General features: G+C 43.1%; 1 protein-coding gene across 6 annotated transcripts in view; it reads left to right on the top strand.

Annotated features, from left to right (window-relative positions):
* Positions 1-18,071, top strand: part of arhgap45b (Rho GTPase activating protein 45b) — a 115,787-nt gene that overhangs the window by 32,493 nt on the left and 65,223 nt on the right. For 4 of the 6 annotated variants that reach the window (XM_028816278.2, XM_028816277.2, XM_028816275.2 and 1 more), the window contains exon 2: positions 4,782-5,145. In XM_028816278.2, the coding sequence (XP_028672111.2) occupies positions 4,782-5,145 (364 nt within the window). The remainder of the gene's footprint in view (positions 1-4,781; positions 5,146-18,071) is intronic. The other 2 variants (XM_028816279.2, XM_028816276.2) reach the window with 1 other exon arrangement.

The raw sequence follows: 18,071 nt of genomic DNA, 5'->3' as shown, positions 1-18,071 counted from the left end.
TCTGCAGGATACTGAGATGTGACAGAATAGGACACCCAATATGAATCTTTTCAAGTTGTAGAATATGCAATCAAACAAGCAGGATCATCTAAAAATACTTGGATGCCTTCGCCCTCTGTTCGCTTCGCTCGCCAGCCCCCCGGCCTGTACTACTTGCCAGCCACTTCATGTCTCTGCCACTCGCGTATGTGGATTTCACTTTCACCAAAAAACAAAACTTTTAATTCTTGCGGATATGCGTCTTCATTGGGAAGAAACACTACTTTTTCCTGATGGCAACACGAATTAGATGATCTACAAGTCTCCAACTAAAAGTTTAAAGCCGGACAATATCTACATACTTCTGTCATATCACCTATGTCCATATACAGTGGTGTGAAAAACTATTTGCCCCCTTCCTGATTTCTTATTCTTTTGCATGTTTGTCACACAAAATGTTTCTGATCATCAAACACATTTAACCATTAGTCAAATATAACACAAGTAAACACAAAATGCAGTTTGTAAATGGTGGTTTTTATTATTTAGGGAGAAAAAAAAAATCCAAACCTACATGGCCCTGTGTGAAAAAGTAATTGCCCCCTGAACCTAATAACTGGTTGGGCCACCCTTAGCAGCAATAACTGCAATCAAGCGTTTGCGATAACTTGCAATGAGTCTTTTACAGTGCTCTGGAGGAATTTTGGCCCACTCATCTTTGCAAAATTGTTGTAATTCAGCTTTATTTGAGGGTTTTCTAGCATGAACCGCCTTTTTAAGGTCATGCCATAGCATCTCAATTGGATTCAGGTCAGGACTTTGACTAGGCCACTCCAAAGTCTTCATTTTGTTTTTCTTCAGCCATTCAGAGGTGGATTTGCTGGTGTGTTTTGGGTCATTGTCCTGTTGCAGCACCCAAGATCGCTTCAGCTTGAGTTGACGAACAGATGGCCGGACATTCTCCTTCAGGATTTTTTGGTAGACAGTAGAATTCATGGTTCCATCTATCACAGCAAGCCTTCCAGGTCCTGAAGCAGCAAAACAACCCCAGACCATCACACTACCACCACCATATTTTACTGTTGGTATGATGTTCTTTTTCTGAAATGCTGTGTAACGGGACATTTGCCTTCCAAAAAGTTCAACTTTTGTCTCATCAGTCCACAAGGTATTTTCCCAAAAGTCTTGGCAATCATTGAGATGTTTCTTAGCAAAATTGAGACGAGCCCTAATGTTCTTTTTGCTTAACAGTGGTTTGCGTCTTGGAAATCTGCCATGCAGGCCGTTTTTGCCCAGTCTCTTTCTTATGGTGGAGTCGTGAACACTGACCTTAATTGAGGCAAGTGAGGCCTGCAGTTCTTTAGACGTTGTCCTGGGGTCTTTTGTGACCTCTCGGATGAGTCGTCTCTGCGCTCTTGGGGTAATTTTGGTCGGCTGGCCACTCCTGGGAAGGTTCACCACTGTTCCATGTTTTTGCCATTTGTGGATAATGGCTCTCACTGTGGTTCGCTGGAGTCCCAAAGCTTTAGAAATGGCTTTATAACCTTTACCAGACTGATAGATCTCAATTACTTCTGTTCTCATTTGTTCCTGAATTTCTTTGGATCTTGGCATGATGTCTAGCTTTTGAGGTGCTTTTGGTCTACTTCTCTGTGTCAGGCAGCTCCTATTTAAGTGATTTCTTGATTGAAACAGGTGTGGCAGTAATCAGGCCTGGGGGTGGCTACGGAAATTGAACTCAGGTGTGATACACCACAGTTAGGTTATTTTTTAACAAGGGGGCAATTACTTTTTCACACAGGGCCATGTAGGTTTGGATTTTTTTTCTCCCTAAATAATAAAAACCATCATTTAAAAACTGCATTTTGTGTTTACTTGTGTTATATTTGACTAATGGTTAAATGTGTTTGATGATCAGAAACATTTTGTGTGACAAACATGCAAAAGAATAAGAAATCAGGAAGGGGGCAAATAGTTTTTCACACCACTGTATTCAATCTCTTTTTGCTGTTCCATTATTTCACTGAGTAATAATTTCTGTTTGTTACCGCTCATGTGATCTTTACTATCATTTTTTTGAGACTTTCGAATTTTAGTACTTTCATTATCTCTAACCTGCTCTGCATGTGTATTGTGTCAACGTTTTTAAACCTCTTTATGACGTTCTACTTTGTCTTGTACTCTTTGTCTTTTATTTCCGGCCCCGGGCATGGTTAAATCTCTTGGCACAAGATCTGGTCTCACGGGACTTGAAATTATCTCTCTGAAAAAGTCTTGTCTCGTCCCAGGATTTTTTTATATAATAGACGAAAATGTGTCTGGTTTGGTTTGTAAGCACAACAAATGAAATAAAACGAAACAAGAAGAAGATCAGGAAGTGAACAGCCCTTCTGTTGTCTGCTCTTCCTCCTTTGTCCTTGTAGTGGCCTTTACCAATATCTAAATAACTTCTGGAGCTGGTTTATCTGTTTTGCCTTTAGAGTTTACAGTTTCATTACTTGATATTAGCATAACTTAATGTTTTATTACTTTTCCTTGTTTGTTATTTTGTTCATGTACATCTCATCCCATCATAAGTAAGTGTTCCATCTGGGGATAAAACAAAAGGAGCAGGAGCCTACATGTGCATGTACAATGAAATGTTTGTAGACGTAATTTTCAGTTTGCATATCTATAAGAAGGTTTTCACATCAATGTCATGTTTTCCAAATCCCAGTTTGTATGTCAATTTTCTGATAAGATCAGAGTCATAGAATTTAAGATGAAATCTGTTTGTCCGACTGTTTTAAGAATGAGGCCCCTGGCCTCTTTCAGTGTCCAGTACTGAAGCTTGACTCTGCATCTTTGTCTCACTGAAGTGGGATTCTTGCATCTTAAACCCTGGAAACTCTCAAATTGCCTTAGTCTGTTCACAACTCATCCAGTGAGATCGCAGTAACCTGCAGTTACCTGTTTTAGAGTCTCAGCTTGTCAGATCTTATTTTCCAACGTATCTAACACCTTCAGGTCTGCTCCTCCATGAGGCAAGTATCATAAAGTTTGACTGATTATAAGAACATAAGAAATCTGACTATAGACCATTTAGTAATCAAGCTTGTTCATTTAGCTAATAGCTAAGCTGTTCCAGTACCTCATCCAGATACTTCTTAAAGGTCATCAAGTCTTTTGCTTCAACTTCATGTCTCAGTAGTTTGTTCCACATTTTCACAACTCCTTGAGTAAAGAAGTGCTTTGCGGCTTCAGTCTTAAATGCACTTCCCCTTATTCCCCAATTATGTCCTTCATCGTTACGTTGAAGTAATTCTTCTGGATGTACTTTATCAATGCCTTGGAGAATTTCGAAGACCTGGATGAGGTTCCCACATAGTCTCTTCTGCTTGAGACTAAACAGGTTTAATTCTCTGAGTCTGTCAGAGTAGGACATGTCCTTAAGTTCCATGATGCACCTAGTTGCTCTGCTCTGCACAACATCAAATGCTGTTATGTCTTTCTTGTACCGTGTTGACCAGAATGGCACACAATACTCCAGATGCCATCTTACTTGTACATTATATATTCTGAACGTAACATCTCTTGATTTATATTGAACAGTTTTTATGATATAACCTAACATTTTATTTGCCTTTCTAATTACTTGGGCACACATTGCTCAAATGGTTAAAATGTTGTGTCAGCGTAAACCCTTAAATCCTTTTCAGGGGTTGCTTCCTGGAGGACAGTGTCTCCCATCTTTGCCCTTTTCTACATTAAACTCTAAGAAGAGCAGGCCTCAAGTTTTTATTTTAATATAATAATCCGCCTGAGTGCGATAGTAAGTATGCCAGCGTCATTTGATGGATGCAAAACTGGAAACAAATCAAAATGGGTCCCCAGTCTGTCACAGGACCCACGTGTACACCCAAATTGACCATGCCACAGGGCTAAAGTAGACATGCAGGTTAATCTAATACACAATATGAGGACACAGAAAGAAAATGCAATCTCCATATAGATGCCGGACATGGGATTTGAATCTTGATCACTATACAGGCTTGCAGTGTGGCTCCAGACTTCAGACCCCGAGGTTGTGGGTTCACATCCTGCTCCTGATACTATGTGACCATGAGCAAGTCATTTCACCGGCCTGTGCTGCAGTTGGAAAAAACAAAAGCAATGTAGCCAATTTGTACGTCAGATATTGTAAGTCGCCCTTGATAAAGGTGTCAGCCAAATAAGAAATAATGATAATAATAGTATATCTGGGAGGCAGCAGTGCTATCCACTGCACCTACATGCCTCCAGAAACAGAAAGCCTCAGTCTGCTGAGATCTCACAGGGTTAGACATCAAGAGGCTAAAGCTGTGAGATCCCATCTAATTCACAGGAATTTTGCGTATTGTGATCTAACAGAATCAGAATGTGGTCATCATGTCTGGGACTCTGAAGTCTCCCATCGCTGTGATGTTTAACTAGTTCATACTGTGATTAAGGTTAAGCTGCAGGATACTGTCATTTGACACTGTTGGAGATTTCACAGTCGTTTCTTTAAACAGCACAGATTATACTTTAATGCATATAATTGATCCACTGGGACTTGGGTTCTGGCTATTTCAAGGTGCTGCTTTACAGATGACGCAACCTTTGTGTGAATCTGTAGGTGGGGCAGTGGTGGCACCTGTGTAGTGGCAATATGAAGAATGTGATGAATGTTGCTAATACTCACTTGTCATCCTCCATGTAACATGTCAAAACTGCTATTTCATTATTTCATTGTCATCTCTTTCCTTCTCTCTCTCTCTTTCTCTCTCTTCTTTTAAACTCAGCTTTCTGTCCTCCAGGAGCAGCCGAGAAAAGATGCCACCGAGATGGCTCCTGTGTTCACTGACCCATCGTCTTCTCCTGGAATGCAATCGCAGATCTCCAAGATAACCAACTGCCCCTCACCAGCAGTCGCCTTGAAACGCCCTGTGTCTCTGAGTCGCCATGCCAGTGCGGCTGGCTTCCCCACACAGACGGCTGGCACCTGGGGTTTCAGCAAGGCTCACAAGGGAATACAGTCGTATAGCCCAACTGCAGAGAGCGGCGAGGGGTACGTCCTCGAAGTGGAAGACATATCCCAGCTCCTCCGGCACGTGGAATGGTTTGCCGAGGCCGTTGACAAGCTCAGAGAGGTCGTCCTCGGAGAAAGTAAGCCACATGGTTTGATGTTTGAAATAATGATAGCTTTGCTGGTAAAGGAAGGGCTTTTGATTTGGGCTTACATTTGCAGTATGGGCCAGTGTTGTCAAAGTGACATGTGCCAGGAGGAGGTTATACACAACCGTACTGAGAATAAGGAGTCCCAACTATGAACAAAATGGGCAGGTTTAATAAGAAATTTGTACCACAGGCATTGACACAAGAAAAAATTAAGTAACAAGTAAGGAGACCAGACAGCCTGACAAACCTGGATCTTTCTACACGGGCTCTGAACCAAGTTTCTCTGGTGGGGTGGCTTACCCACTTTCCCAGCCAAGCATCACAGAGATCTCACCCTTCATCTCTTAATTAGGGCTTGCTAGGAGCTAACCCTGCCTTATTCCACCCTTTGCTGCATACCGTTTCCATGCTCATTGAGCTGCCCATCACAGGGTCCAGGCATTAGACATGCTCTGTAGTGCAGATAGGCTTCATAATATACAGGCATTACAGACAGTACAGTTGCATCCAACCATTCACCATCCTACATATAAAGTATCTATCTATCTATCTATCTATCTATCTATCTATCTATCTATCTATCTATCTATCTATCTATCTATCTATCTATCTATCTATCTATCTATCTATCTATCTATCTATCTATCTATCTATCTATCTACCTACCTACCTACCTACCTACCTACCTACCTACCTACCTACCTACCTACCTACCTACCTACCTACCTACCTACCAAGTTGAGGGTCCCAAGGATCACTGGGTGCAAGGCAGGATCAAACCCTGAATGCCATGCCAGTCCATCACAGCAATATTCACCACCACACTCCTGAGTTACAGTTGCCAGTTAAGCTATCATGAGCATTAAAAACAGTTTTACTTTATGTTTATCCAACAGGTGCTAAGAGGGTGATTTAGTTTGAGCCTTTTCTGTACTTGAGTGGCATTGGCAGCCAAATGCTTTTACTGCATCTGAGTCTTTGACATCAGTCACGGGTCATTGAGATACCAGAAATAGTGGTGGCACAGCTCCAGAGTCCTGGGTTCAACTCCTGGCTTGGACATTACTTATGTGGAGTTTACATGTTCTACCCCGATGAAGTGTTTTTTGGTTTCTTAGTTTTCCTTCTATAGTGAAAGTATATGTATTAGTTTAATTGGCAAATTTCAGCTTGTCACAGTGCTCACAATTGTGTGTGTGCCCTATAATAAACTGGCACCAGCATGCAAAATACCCTGTGGTTATCTTGAGGTCCCATTAGTGCCCCATTATTAGTTAGAACATACAGTACTCTGGTATTATGGAATATACGGTGAATTAGCTATGGAGAGTTAGGACATGAAGAATCACATCATGCGCGGATACACAATTTGCAAACAGAAGCATACCACCTTGTACTTCTAAGCAACTTCACGCAAAACATCCAATTTTCACAACACATACACACTTTATAATTAGACTTCTGCAGCTCTGCTCTGACCCATTCTTCCCCCTGAACACAAGACTTCTCCCTGCTATGGTTGGCCAGTGGGCATTCCTGGTGACTGCTGGGAATTGTGGTCCTTTCGGTAGCACTGCCACAGGTTTATAATGGTAACAGGCTGGTTTATTCAACTACAATGAACAGCTACACCATAATCTAAAACAAGACCAGAGACTTCACCTTCCCATTTTTAGAGGCCACAGCAAACAACAGAACAATAAACAGAAACTGTGACCCTCACACAGTTCCCAACCTCAGCACTGACATTATCACGATATCAGCAATGGCCATCATACTTTTTATCATCACTGAGGTGATTCCCTTTGCAGGCAGGCACTAACACCTGAATGAGTCTCCAGTTTATTTGTTTCTTCAACCCTTGTTTTCAGATTCTATTGAATAAAAGGATGGACTCTACTTCCATGCTGAATGGGCTGCCGCCATTTAAGCATCTACCCTCGCCCAGCCTGTACTCTGCTACAATATTTTCTCACAAATTCAGCAATTGTCAGTGAGCAATTTATAAAACTATGGCATTGCTTTAAGTTTATTTTCAGAAAGCATCATTTTTATTTTCAGGGGAGATCTACAGATCTAATTAAGGGTCCCAGACACCCCACCACCCCCAGTACTTCATCTATAGGTTGGTTCTCACATTGCACCAGTAGGCATCTGCCCCTCATGACCTTAAAATTAATAAGCAGGTTAGAAAATGGAGGAATTATTATAAAAATAGGAAGAGTCTTGTCAGAGCTTCTGGACAGCCATTCCCCTCTTGAATTTGCCACTGTTTAATGTTGTTCACTTTGGGGATCTTCTAAGCTCCATGCCTTTTTAGACGGATTAGATGGTATTTAAACTTCTCATTTGTAGGGCACCTACACTGGCAATAGGATGGGCCCTTTCTGTCTCTGGTAAAGGATTTGGCTTCTAAGATGCTGCCTGTGCCAACTTCCCTTTAGCCATTTTGGATCGATTAGGAGGCAGTCTGTGGAGACCTTGCCCAAACCTCTCCTTGTCTGCAGGGTGGCAGAGGATTTGGCTGCTGAGGTGCTGCCTGTGCTTAACTCGCTTTATGCTGGGGGGGTTAACAGGTCCGTAGATGAGGTTGAGGTTTTAGATGTAGTGAGCGTTGTGCTCTGTGGCAGGGGCTCCCAGCATGCCCTAGGCTTGATCTTTTGGACACACCCTGACAGAGCACCACACACTTCCTCTCGCAGTGCTGTGTTTTTCCATTTTTGAGGGGAGGGGTTAGTAAAGCAAGTGTGATCAAGTGACATGCAGCTTCCTCTTCAGACTCTTGCCTAAGTCTTTTCTGTGGTGTACTGTCGTCACACCACAGCTGGATATCAGGACAGCTTAGTTTTTTGCTTTCGATCTTTATATACACATGGATTCATTTTTTTTAATTAACTTAATTTCTCACACATGAATTTGTGGGCCTTAGAATCAAAGATGTCAAAAAGGAGCCTAAACATTGTAGTTAATCCTTCAGAAACAATGCTGATGTTTCCTACCTTCCTGATCCAAGATGTTCAGACATGTTGTTCTTTCTTAAAGCTAAGCACAATGATATGCATCAGTCGAATCCTAATACGTGAATGTCTAGAATTATGCACTGTTAAGGGAGGATGCCCTATTTCTGCTGACTTTGTCAGTATGGGATTCCTTTCTTCAGTTGATTTGGCCACTAGTTGATGAAGATATCAATAATCTTAGTAATCATAGTCTTGACTTAAGCACAACATGGAGTGCACCCACATTTTTTGACATAGCAGTAAGTAGGGAGAATGCCATGTTTATGCTACTGACCTTAAAACCTTTTTATGTTTCACATACAAGGGCCAAGCATGGCCATCAAACAGACCCAGTGGATCAGGCCCCAAATAATCCCTTGAACTTCTCCTCTTTTTACATTCTTCACATGGAATGGAAAGAAAGAAATGCTGGTTGAAAACTTCGACCAGAGGTCTGTAGGTGAAAAGCAGAAACCTCTCAACAATAAGAATGTGGACTGTCTCAATTTGTTGTGATCATCTTCATTTCTGTGGATTTGCACACTAACCTGTGAGGGTCTGTCCGTTTTTGTTCACTTGGGCACAAATCAGAGAGGCTGGCCACCTTCTGATAACTTGGTCAATCTGGGATTGCTCCCCTTCACTCGCCTAGTTGATGAGGTGTTCCTCTTCAGTTGACATTGGCTCAAATCATGCAGGGTGTCCCCTTTCATCTGAGTTACAGACTGGGTGTCACACTTACAATCCTGGGTTGCCCTCCCTTCAGTTGATTTAAGCACCAATCGAAGACAGTGTTTCGTTTCTGCTGGGAATCGTTGCCCAACAATTGCCATACCTATTGAACACATTGGGGACCTACATTCCATGAGAAAGGGCACTTTACTCTTGACTCAAGGCTCAAGGTGGAGTGTAGCCAGTTTCTGTTGACCTAAGCAGTAATGAGTCAGGGTCCCATGCTTCTGTTGACCCTAACCAGGGATTGTGCTCGATTTCTCTTGTCTTAATTAATTAGGTATTATCCTTCTCCTTTCGAAAATATTCAAGAGGGGTCCCTTTTCTGTTAGCTGTGGCACAAATCTGAAAGTGTGTTACTTTTGTTTTAAGTTTGGCACTAATCAGAGAGGCGGTGGCACATTACTCTCTCTGGATCGGTTCGCAGCCGAGTGTGAAGCGGCTGGGATGGGAATCAGCACCTCCAAATCCGAGACCATGGTCCTCAGCCGGAAAAGGGTGGAGTGCCCTCTCAGGGTTGGTAGCGAGATCCTGCCTCAAGTGGAGGAGTTCAAGTATCTCGAGGCCTTGTTCACGAGTGAGGGAACAATGGAGCGTGAGATCGACAGGCAGATCGGTGCGGCATCCCCAGTAATGCGGGCTCTGCATCGGCCTGTCGTGGTGAAAAAGGAACTGAGCCACAAGGCGAAGCTCTCAATTTACCAGTCGATCTATGTTCCTGCCCTCACCTATGGTCATGAGCTATGGGTAGTGACCGAAAGAACGAGATTGCGAATACAAGCGGCTGAAATGAGTTTCCTCTGCAGGGTGTCTGGGCTTTCCCTTAAAGATAGGGTGAGAAGCTCAGTCATCCGGGAGGGGCTCAGAGTAGAGCCACTGCTCCTCCGCATCGAGAGGAGTCAGATGAGGTGGCTCGGGCATCTGATCAGGATGCCTCCTGGACGCCTCCCTGATGAGGTGTCCTGGACACGTCTAACCGGGAGGAGGCCCCGGGGAAGACCCAGGACACGCTGGAGGGACTATGTCTCTTAGCTGGCCTGGGAACGCCTTGGGATTCTCCCGGAAGAGCTAGAAGAAGTGGCCAGGGTGAGGGAAGTCTTGGCATCTCTGCTCAAGCTGCTGCCCCCACGACCCGACCTCGGATAAGCGGAAGAGGATGGATGGATGGATGGTGGCACATTACACAACTATTAGTTGCTGGGGATGTCAGGCTTAGCAACTGTAGTTGCTGGATCTCATCGCCTTGAAGATGTCAAAATACATGACTAGGAATCGCAGGGGATGATAAATTACTTTTCGGCACAGTTTTAGATTTTTAAAGAATCACAAGCTCAAAGCATTTTGACAGCAAGTAAATATTCAGGCTTTCCTGATATGGGAAATGCAGACAACGTCTCAGTCCTGTTATTTTCCTTTTTTATTTCTGTCATGGCACAGCAAACACAGGACATCAGTCAGAGCCTCTCTTTTGTTTATGGGATCCACAACTGTTATGGGGTCCACAGCTTCCACATTATTGCCTCGTGGTTGCATTATTCCAGGTGGGCACTCATTGCTTGTCAGCTCTCGCACACATGTGAGCCCACCCTTATGACTTAAGACAGGATCAGACCCATTTCATTGTGTTAGGGGGCGAGAGACTACATGACTGGTAGTCACAGGAGTGTGCTGTGACTGTCCTCGACTTGCTAAGATTATGGCAATGAAGTCTGGGACTGAAAATCACTGGAAAAGTCATGTAGTGTGAAGGGAGCTTTAGACCCTGGTCATCAGTGGTGTTATCCATTACATGGAGAAAATGTCCCCTTTCTGGGGATGCTGAGACTAATAAGGGAAACTCTCCTTTGGGTGCCGACATGAAGGAGGGTGGCTTTCTTTTGTTGATTAGAGAAATCCAGGAAGATGCTTTTTATCTGATCAAATACTCCTGGATAAGGTCCGGCTTGTCTTGATTAAGTAATAATCCAAGGGGTTTCCCATTTTCTGTTGAATTGGGCACTAAGCAGGGTGGTTGTCCACATTCATCTGAGCTGGGCACTAATGAGAGCGAGTTTTCCACTTGTGGCCACTGACCCCTGTCAGGAGGGATGCCCCATGCCTGTGAAGCTAGTCAGTGGGCAATTAGAGCTCCACCACCCTGATGGCACTGGCACTAATCAGAAAACATGTCTCTCTTTCTGTTGACATTAGCTGTAATTAGGGAGGGTGTTCATGTTTTGTGAACTTGGGCAGTAACTGAGGGGGCACATACTGTTTAGGGTTAGGTTCGGGGTTAGGGTAGTATGGTGCCAGAGAGTGGTGATGTGTTGCATGTTGATTCGCACACACAAGTATGAATTTCACTGTAATTTGTACACACGACATTCATGACAGTATAAACCTTATAATCAGGGACAAAAGCACTACCTGCTGTCAAGGGGGTTCTTCTTATAGTCTTGGGGCCTACGGGGAACTTGTCTGCTTTCTTTTGATTGAGAGATTTACTACTACCAGAGGTCTATTGCCTCGATTCAGTTGACTTTGCCACTAATAACTAAATCTTCCTTCTTATGACCTTGTCACTAATATGGGGTCCCCATTCTGCTTACTTTGACTTTAATCAGGAAGAGTGCCCACTTTGTGCTGATTTGATGCCTACTGTCCCCTGTTTACTCCCTTTTTATTGACCTGGGCACTTAACAGGATGTTCCTCTTCTGTTTATTTTAGCTCTCAGCAATGACTGCCACTAATCAGGACGGGCGTTCAGATTACATTATGTCCAGTGGGGCAGCAGTCGGACTGGGTGTCCAGGTTTTGTTTAGTTAACCAGTAATCAAAAAGGACCTACAGTTGTTAATAAACTGGTATCCACACCTTCTGTTGACGTAGGCACTAATCATGGATGTTGTTGGTGCTGGATATCATGAAATGGGAAGGCTGTCACGTTTCTGTTCAAGTAGACACTAGTTGGGGGATGAACCTCCTTTTGACGTTAAGCAGGGCAGGTGCCATTTTCTGTTGGTTTTGGCAAGAATTAGCAATGGTTGCCTCCTTTGCATTGACTTTGTAACAAACTGATGAAGGCACCCCGTACTTCTGATTTGGGCTCTCTTCACAACAGGTGCACTCTTCTGTTCATTCCCTGTCTCTGATTCTCACATTAATATAGCATGTTGCCCCCTTAGGAATTGGAAACCAAAGGTGTTGACATTGGAACTAAGAAGAATGCCACATCTGATAACTCAGTCGCCGATTATGAAGGGTGCCCACATTCTTGATTTGGTTAATAGAGGGTTATTGTTCCCTTCCGTTAAACACTTAGCAGGCAGAGAGTGTCATTTCTGTAGACCGGACCATTGTTCAGTGGTTGGCCCTCTTCTTATAGTGTGGGCACAAATCCACAAGGGCATTCAGATTCTCTTCACATTATGGAATGCGTCCCTTTCTGCTGAACTGGACTCAATTCAGGGTGGTATTGCCTACTTTTAACCCAGACATTAAATACAGAAGGAGCTCCCATCTGATGACTTTATCATTAGTAAGGAAGTTGCCCACTTTCTGCTGCCGATACACAGAAGGCATTCCCTTTCTGTTGGCTTTCACATTAATAATGAAGGCTCCATACCTTTTGTTGACTAAAGCAAAAATGTGATCTTTCTTACCTGTTGATGTTAGTCTTTATAAAGAATATCACCCACTTTCCATTGAGTTAAGATCTAAAATGAGAAGGTTTGTCTTTTCTGTTGGCTTTGGTAATAAAGGAGGTTGCCCAGTTTCTGTTGACATATACGGGTGGGATTGTTTTTACACCAGGATGTGGGTAAAGACAGTGATTGAAGAGGGTCAGTATGCACTGGTACTCCATACTGGCATTTCTCTGATTCTGCCTTATGAGTCAGTTCATCATTTCAGACCACATTAACAACCCTTTCACACCTACAAGGGGGACCGCCACCTTAATATAAGATGCACACCTCTGATCCTCCGAGGGGATACCCCATCCCTGTAACTGAGCACGTATACCAAGGAGTACCGACAGTTCTTCTTTTCTACTTCAGGCACTGGGTAAAGTAATTATTACCAGAAGATATCTGTAATTTTAATCCCATCTGAATCGCTCAAATAACGGAATTGTACTGACATGTTGAGTTGCTCTGGACATGTTTAACCTGGGGTTATTTTTTATGGACTTCTTATAGAAAGTACCCTTTACTGAGATGTGAACACTCAGTCCATAAAAAGGTACTGACATAAGTGAATCGGATGGCACCAAAATGATAGAGGTTCTTCTGTAAGAATTACTTCAACACTCCTCCTGGTGTAAAACTGATCCCATGGGAATAGAGCATTAGGCGCTAAACAGAGAGGATGTTCCCTTTCTGTAGACATTGGCACTGATAACGGAAGTTGCCTCCATTCCTTTTGACTTAGACACACTTACACACTGGGTAATTGTTTTTTTATTGGCTCATTCAAAAATTCTCCTTTTACATTTAATGTATAAGATAAAAACAATACGATGTGCTGAGAACCAAAGTACCCAGATAGTCAACCACTAATAGAGCCACCATCCCTACAGCTTACATCCCCATAAAAGTGCAAACTCATTTTAAAGTTATCTGACTTTGGTGTCACGTTATTACAGTGTAGCCATCTTTTTCATTTTCCATGCCCCCTCGTCTTCTGTCTTAGAGTCCACATGTTAGATTCCTTAATGTCATTATGTCTTTTCCATTTTAAGAGTTCAGAGCTATTTTGCTTTTTTGAAAAGACAAAGATGAAGCTTACTATTAATGGTCTACACCTGCATACAGCAGCACAGATAGAAGAGGCTAATTACTGCAGTGCTTGACCCAGAATTTGATGTTGATCAGATATCATCCAGCTCTGACGGCTCTTCTCTTATCGCACTTCGCCACTGGCACAGTCGGACTTGTGATGGACAGGGCTGCCTGGCTATCTAGAAGCGCTGGCTCACTGGATCTGCTGGCTACGTGTACAGGGCCGTCCTCTGAGCAGTTGACGGTTCAGCACAGTCAGCCAGGATGACAAACTTCCTGTCAGCTCTATTTTCATCAGCACCGCTTCCTGTTTACCCTCTCAGAGTATTGCTGCAGATAAGCACAACTGCAAGAAAAGCAACGTTAACCAGCCTGGCACAGCACAGATCACTTGATCCATTTCTAGCATAAAGGTGTTGTGGTTGGGGATGGAAAAGTAATGGGTATAGTTATATTTTGTGTGCTCTGTTGTCCCAACTTCATTTACAGACAATAGTGACCATAAAGAAACTGAAATTTGAACAAACGTCTACTAAATTCTCAGACCACTAGGCCTCTGGGACACCCCTGTCTGACCACAGTGTTCATAAAGTGATTATTATAATGTGGTAGGCAATGCTGGCATCTAGTTCACAGATCTAACCAGATGGTCACAATGATACCGTATTCTTCAATGTGAGCAGCAGAGCGTTCTGGCAGCCGCTTCTTCTCAGGCCTGACTGGCAAGTCAGTCTCACCCAGTATTTGCGACTTGCCAGTATATTACCGTGGCATCCTGTTCTCAAGTCTAACTGGGATGTCAGTATAGTAGCTAACTCTAATGTCTAATCAGTAGGCCATTCTGGCAGACCTTCTTTGTTTGTGAAGGGAAACCCACCTTTCTTGCACTCACTTGTTGTGGCTGTGAGGAGTGGCAGTGTGTTGCATATTGACTGGCACTTGCAAATGAAAATGTCACCATACTCTTTACACTGTCTTACGGCTTTGCAGCCATTTCTCAGAATGGTGGGCAACTTTGGCAGCTCCACTCTGACAGATCATGCTATGATAGAGAGCTCTCATGTCTGATTGGTTGGTTAGTCTGGCACCCAGTTCTCAGCTTTGATTGGTAGGGTGCTGTGGTAGCCACATCTAAAGTATGACCAGTAAGTTAATGTGGTGCTTATTTCTTAGGTGTAATGTGTAAGTCAGTCGGATGGTAAGGTTTTACCGGTTGGTTACTGTCATCCAGTTCACAGGTGTGACCCACTAGGTTGCTCTGATATACAGTTCTCAAGCTTGATGTGCAGTTCATTCTGTTGGTTAATTCTCAGGTGTGATCAGCAGGTCTCTCTGATAGTAAACTCTCAGGTGTGATCATCTGGTCACTCTGATATCCCATCCTCAGATGTATCTTCAGTTCACTCAGTTTCGTCAGTGCGATTGACACATCACCCTGGTAGCGATGTCTCAGGTGTGGCCTTTGATGGCCAGTTTTCAGGTGTGACTGATAGCTACTCTAATAGCCTGGTCTCAGGACTGATTGGGAGGTGGTCACTGTCACACACAATTCCCAGCACGCACTGGTAGGTCACACTGATAGTCCGTTCTCAGACATGACCAAGCAGGTCACCGTGGTATCCAGCTTTCAGTTTTGATCGCAGGGTCATTTGGACAGCCAGTTGTCAAATGTGCTTGGCAGATGAGTCCAGCATCCATTTCTTGGTTCTCACGGGTGGGCCTCTCTGAGAGCCTGTGATCAGGTATGATTGGTGCATCCCACTGATAGGTGGGTCTCAAATGTGCTTGGCAGATGAGTCCAGCATTTTTCAGTTCTCACAGGTAGGTCACTGTCAGGTGTGACCATCTGGTTACTGTGATAGCCAGGTTTTAAGTACAACTGATACGTCACTCTTACAGCCTGCCCTTAGGTGTGATTGGGAGGTGGTCAGTCCAGCACAAAATTCCCAGCTCTCACTGGTGGGTCACTCTGCTGGGCAGTTCTCAGACATGACCAAGAAGGTCACTGTGCTATCCAGTTGTCAGTTTTTGATTTCAGGGTCATTTGGACAGCCAGTTGTCAAATGTGATTGGCAGATGAGTCCAGCCCCCATTTCTCAGTTCTCAGCGAGTGGGGGGCTCTGTTATAACCAGTTGTCAAATGTGACCCAATACATCCCACTGATGGCTGCTTCTCAGGTGTGATTGTCAGGTCACTGAGATAGCTAGTTCTAAGGTATGAATTATATGTTACTCTAATACTGTGGTTTTCAGCCTTATACACTTGGGGAGACCGGTGAACATAGAATTGTTTCGGGGACTGCTAAGGCAGAAATGAAAAACATTATTTATGTAGTACTAGCCATCCTCTGCAGCTTCACCTGAGTAGTAGTGAAACAAGACAGCGAGGAGGGCCCCGCCTGGCTCCCCACTCCTGACGTCACTCTTCCCCGTCCCCTTGGCCCACAGCCTCTGTCTCAGATTAGCGCGAATATATAACTCCTGCAAGCAAACTATGATTCTTAGCGCGATGTGAGAAGTCGCAAAATCAACCGGAATGTTCAAGCAAATTATAGAAAAAAAAGACAATGTAAATCTGTTAAGTAGTTCTCTCGTTCGCTAACTAAAGCGCAGTTAAGGTTACGCCCTGAGGCTGCCGCGTGAGTGAGGAGGGCCCACCTCCCTCCCCGCAGCCCAATGAGTCTCTCTTGGATTTGCGCTAATAAATCGGAACTGCAAGCGAACTATGATACTTAGCGTGATGAGAGAAGTCGCAAACTAAACCAGAATGTTCAAACAAACTCTAGAAAAAAAACCCCGATCTAAATCCGTTAAGTAATTCTCTCGTGAAAAGCGGACAGACATACACACAGACTGCCAGACGTTGGATTTTATATATAGAGAGATTTTGTGTATCAGTTTTTAAATATAATTCTATAAAATGAAAATTGTTTAAAATAAATTTAAACCAAGCAGTAAAAAATGCTAATAAAAGAATTGGAAATTGAAATTTAATAAAATAGAACTGAAATTTTTAGAGTGCAATACTTAATTCATATAAAGCTACTGTGAAATACAACACATTAATAAAGTATCTATCTATCTATCTATCTATCTATCTATCTATCTATCTATCTATCTATCTATCTATCTATCTATCTAATACAATACAATTTATTTTTGTATAGCCCATAATCTGCTGCTGCTTCTTTACAAGTATATGTGATAACCGTGGCTGCAATGTTGCCACCTAGAGACACAGCGCTGAATTGACATTCATTCGGTAAGCACTTTGAGCAGTGGGATAAGCACTATATAAATGTTAAGAATTATTATTAATTATTATTTCTCTGCTTGGTTGTTAATCAGTGATTGGGCTGCAAAAGTTTTCTCACACAAATAACAGTAGAAAATATGACTCACAATTTAATAACCAGGGGCTACAGTGAAACCAGACTTTAAGTCCCCCTTATCGTAATGCCTAACAAGGTTTTTCCTTTTCTTTCTTATTTTTTGGTTTCTGTTGCACATTCCGAAGTTTCTACACATTTCTTTTTCACTGTTTCTTTTAAACTTAAAGCACTTGGCTTACTTTTGGTGTCATCACGACTTTTCTTCTGTTGTTTTCTCTTTTAAAGAAGGTTAAACGGTTTTGTTGTTTTTTTTTTCTTTGCATTTTGTAGGGTGTAAAATTTTACAGCACAGTCACACAAGAAATAACTTGCTTTCCGAAATACCTCAACATAGTATTTGATAACAATATGCACATGTTGTCGACAGACGAGCTGACGCAATACTAGTAAAACATTGTACTGTCATCAAAAGAATGAACCTGCCCCCCTCCATAGCTCCTAGGTGGACAGCGTGTGCCACCTATACTCGTTGTCCTAGGCAATGCTGTCCCACTCCATTCCACTACACAATCCAGGCTTATAAGCGGCAATAACTCTTTCACGGACCGGCAAGAAATTTCTGCTAGCAGACCAGCAGTTGAAAAACACTGATCTAATAGCCTGGTCTCAGGTGTGTGATTCAGTGGTCAGTCTGGCACACAATTCCCAGTCCTCACTAGTAGTCACTCTGATAGCCAGTTCAGACCTAGCAGGTCACTGTGTTGTTATCCAGTTGTCAGTTTTGATCGTAGATTCATTTGGACAGCCATTTCTCAAGTGTGCTGGCAGAGACATCAAGCCCCCATTTCTCAGTTTTCACTCTGCTCAGATGTAAGCAGTACATCCCACTGATGACTGCTTCTCAAGTGTGATCGTCAGGTCACAGTTCTAAGGTATGAATTATAAGTTACTCTAATGGCCTGTTCTCAGGGATTATTTGGAGGTCATTCTGACTCCTAGTTCTCAGTTATCACTGCACTCTCATGGCCTTTTCTCAAGTAAGATCAGTAGGACATTCCCAGATGTGGCTTTTGCAGGTCACTGTAAAAGC

Source organism: Erpetoichthys calabaricus, chromosome 12 (genome assembly GCF_900747795.2).
Source record: "Erpetoichthys calabaricus chromosome 12, fErpCal1.3, whole genome shotgun sequence".
Lineage (NCBI taxonomy): Eukaryota > Metazoa > Chordata > Cladistia > Polypteriformes > Polypteridae > Erpetoichthys > Erpetoichthys calabaricus.
Note: the sequence above shows the minus strand (reverse complement) of the source record. Positions and strands in the feature narration are given on the sequence as shown.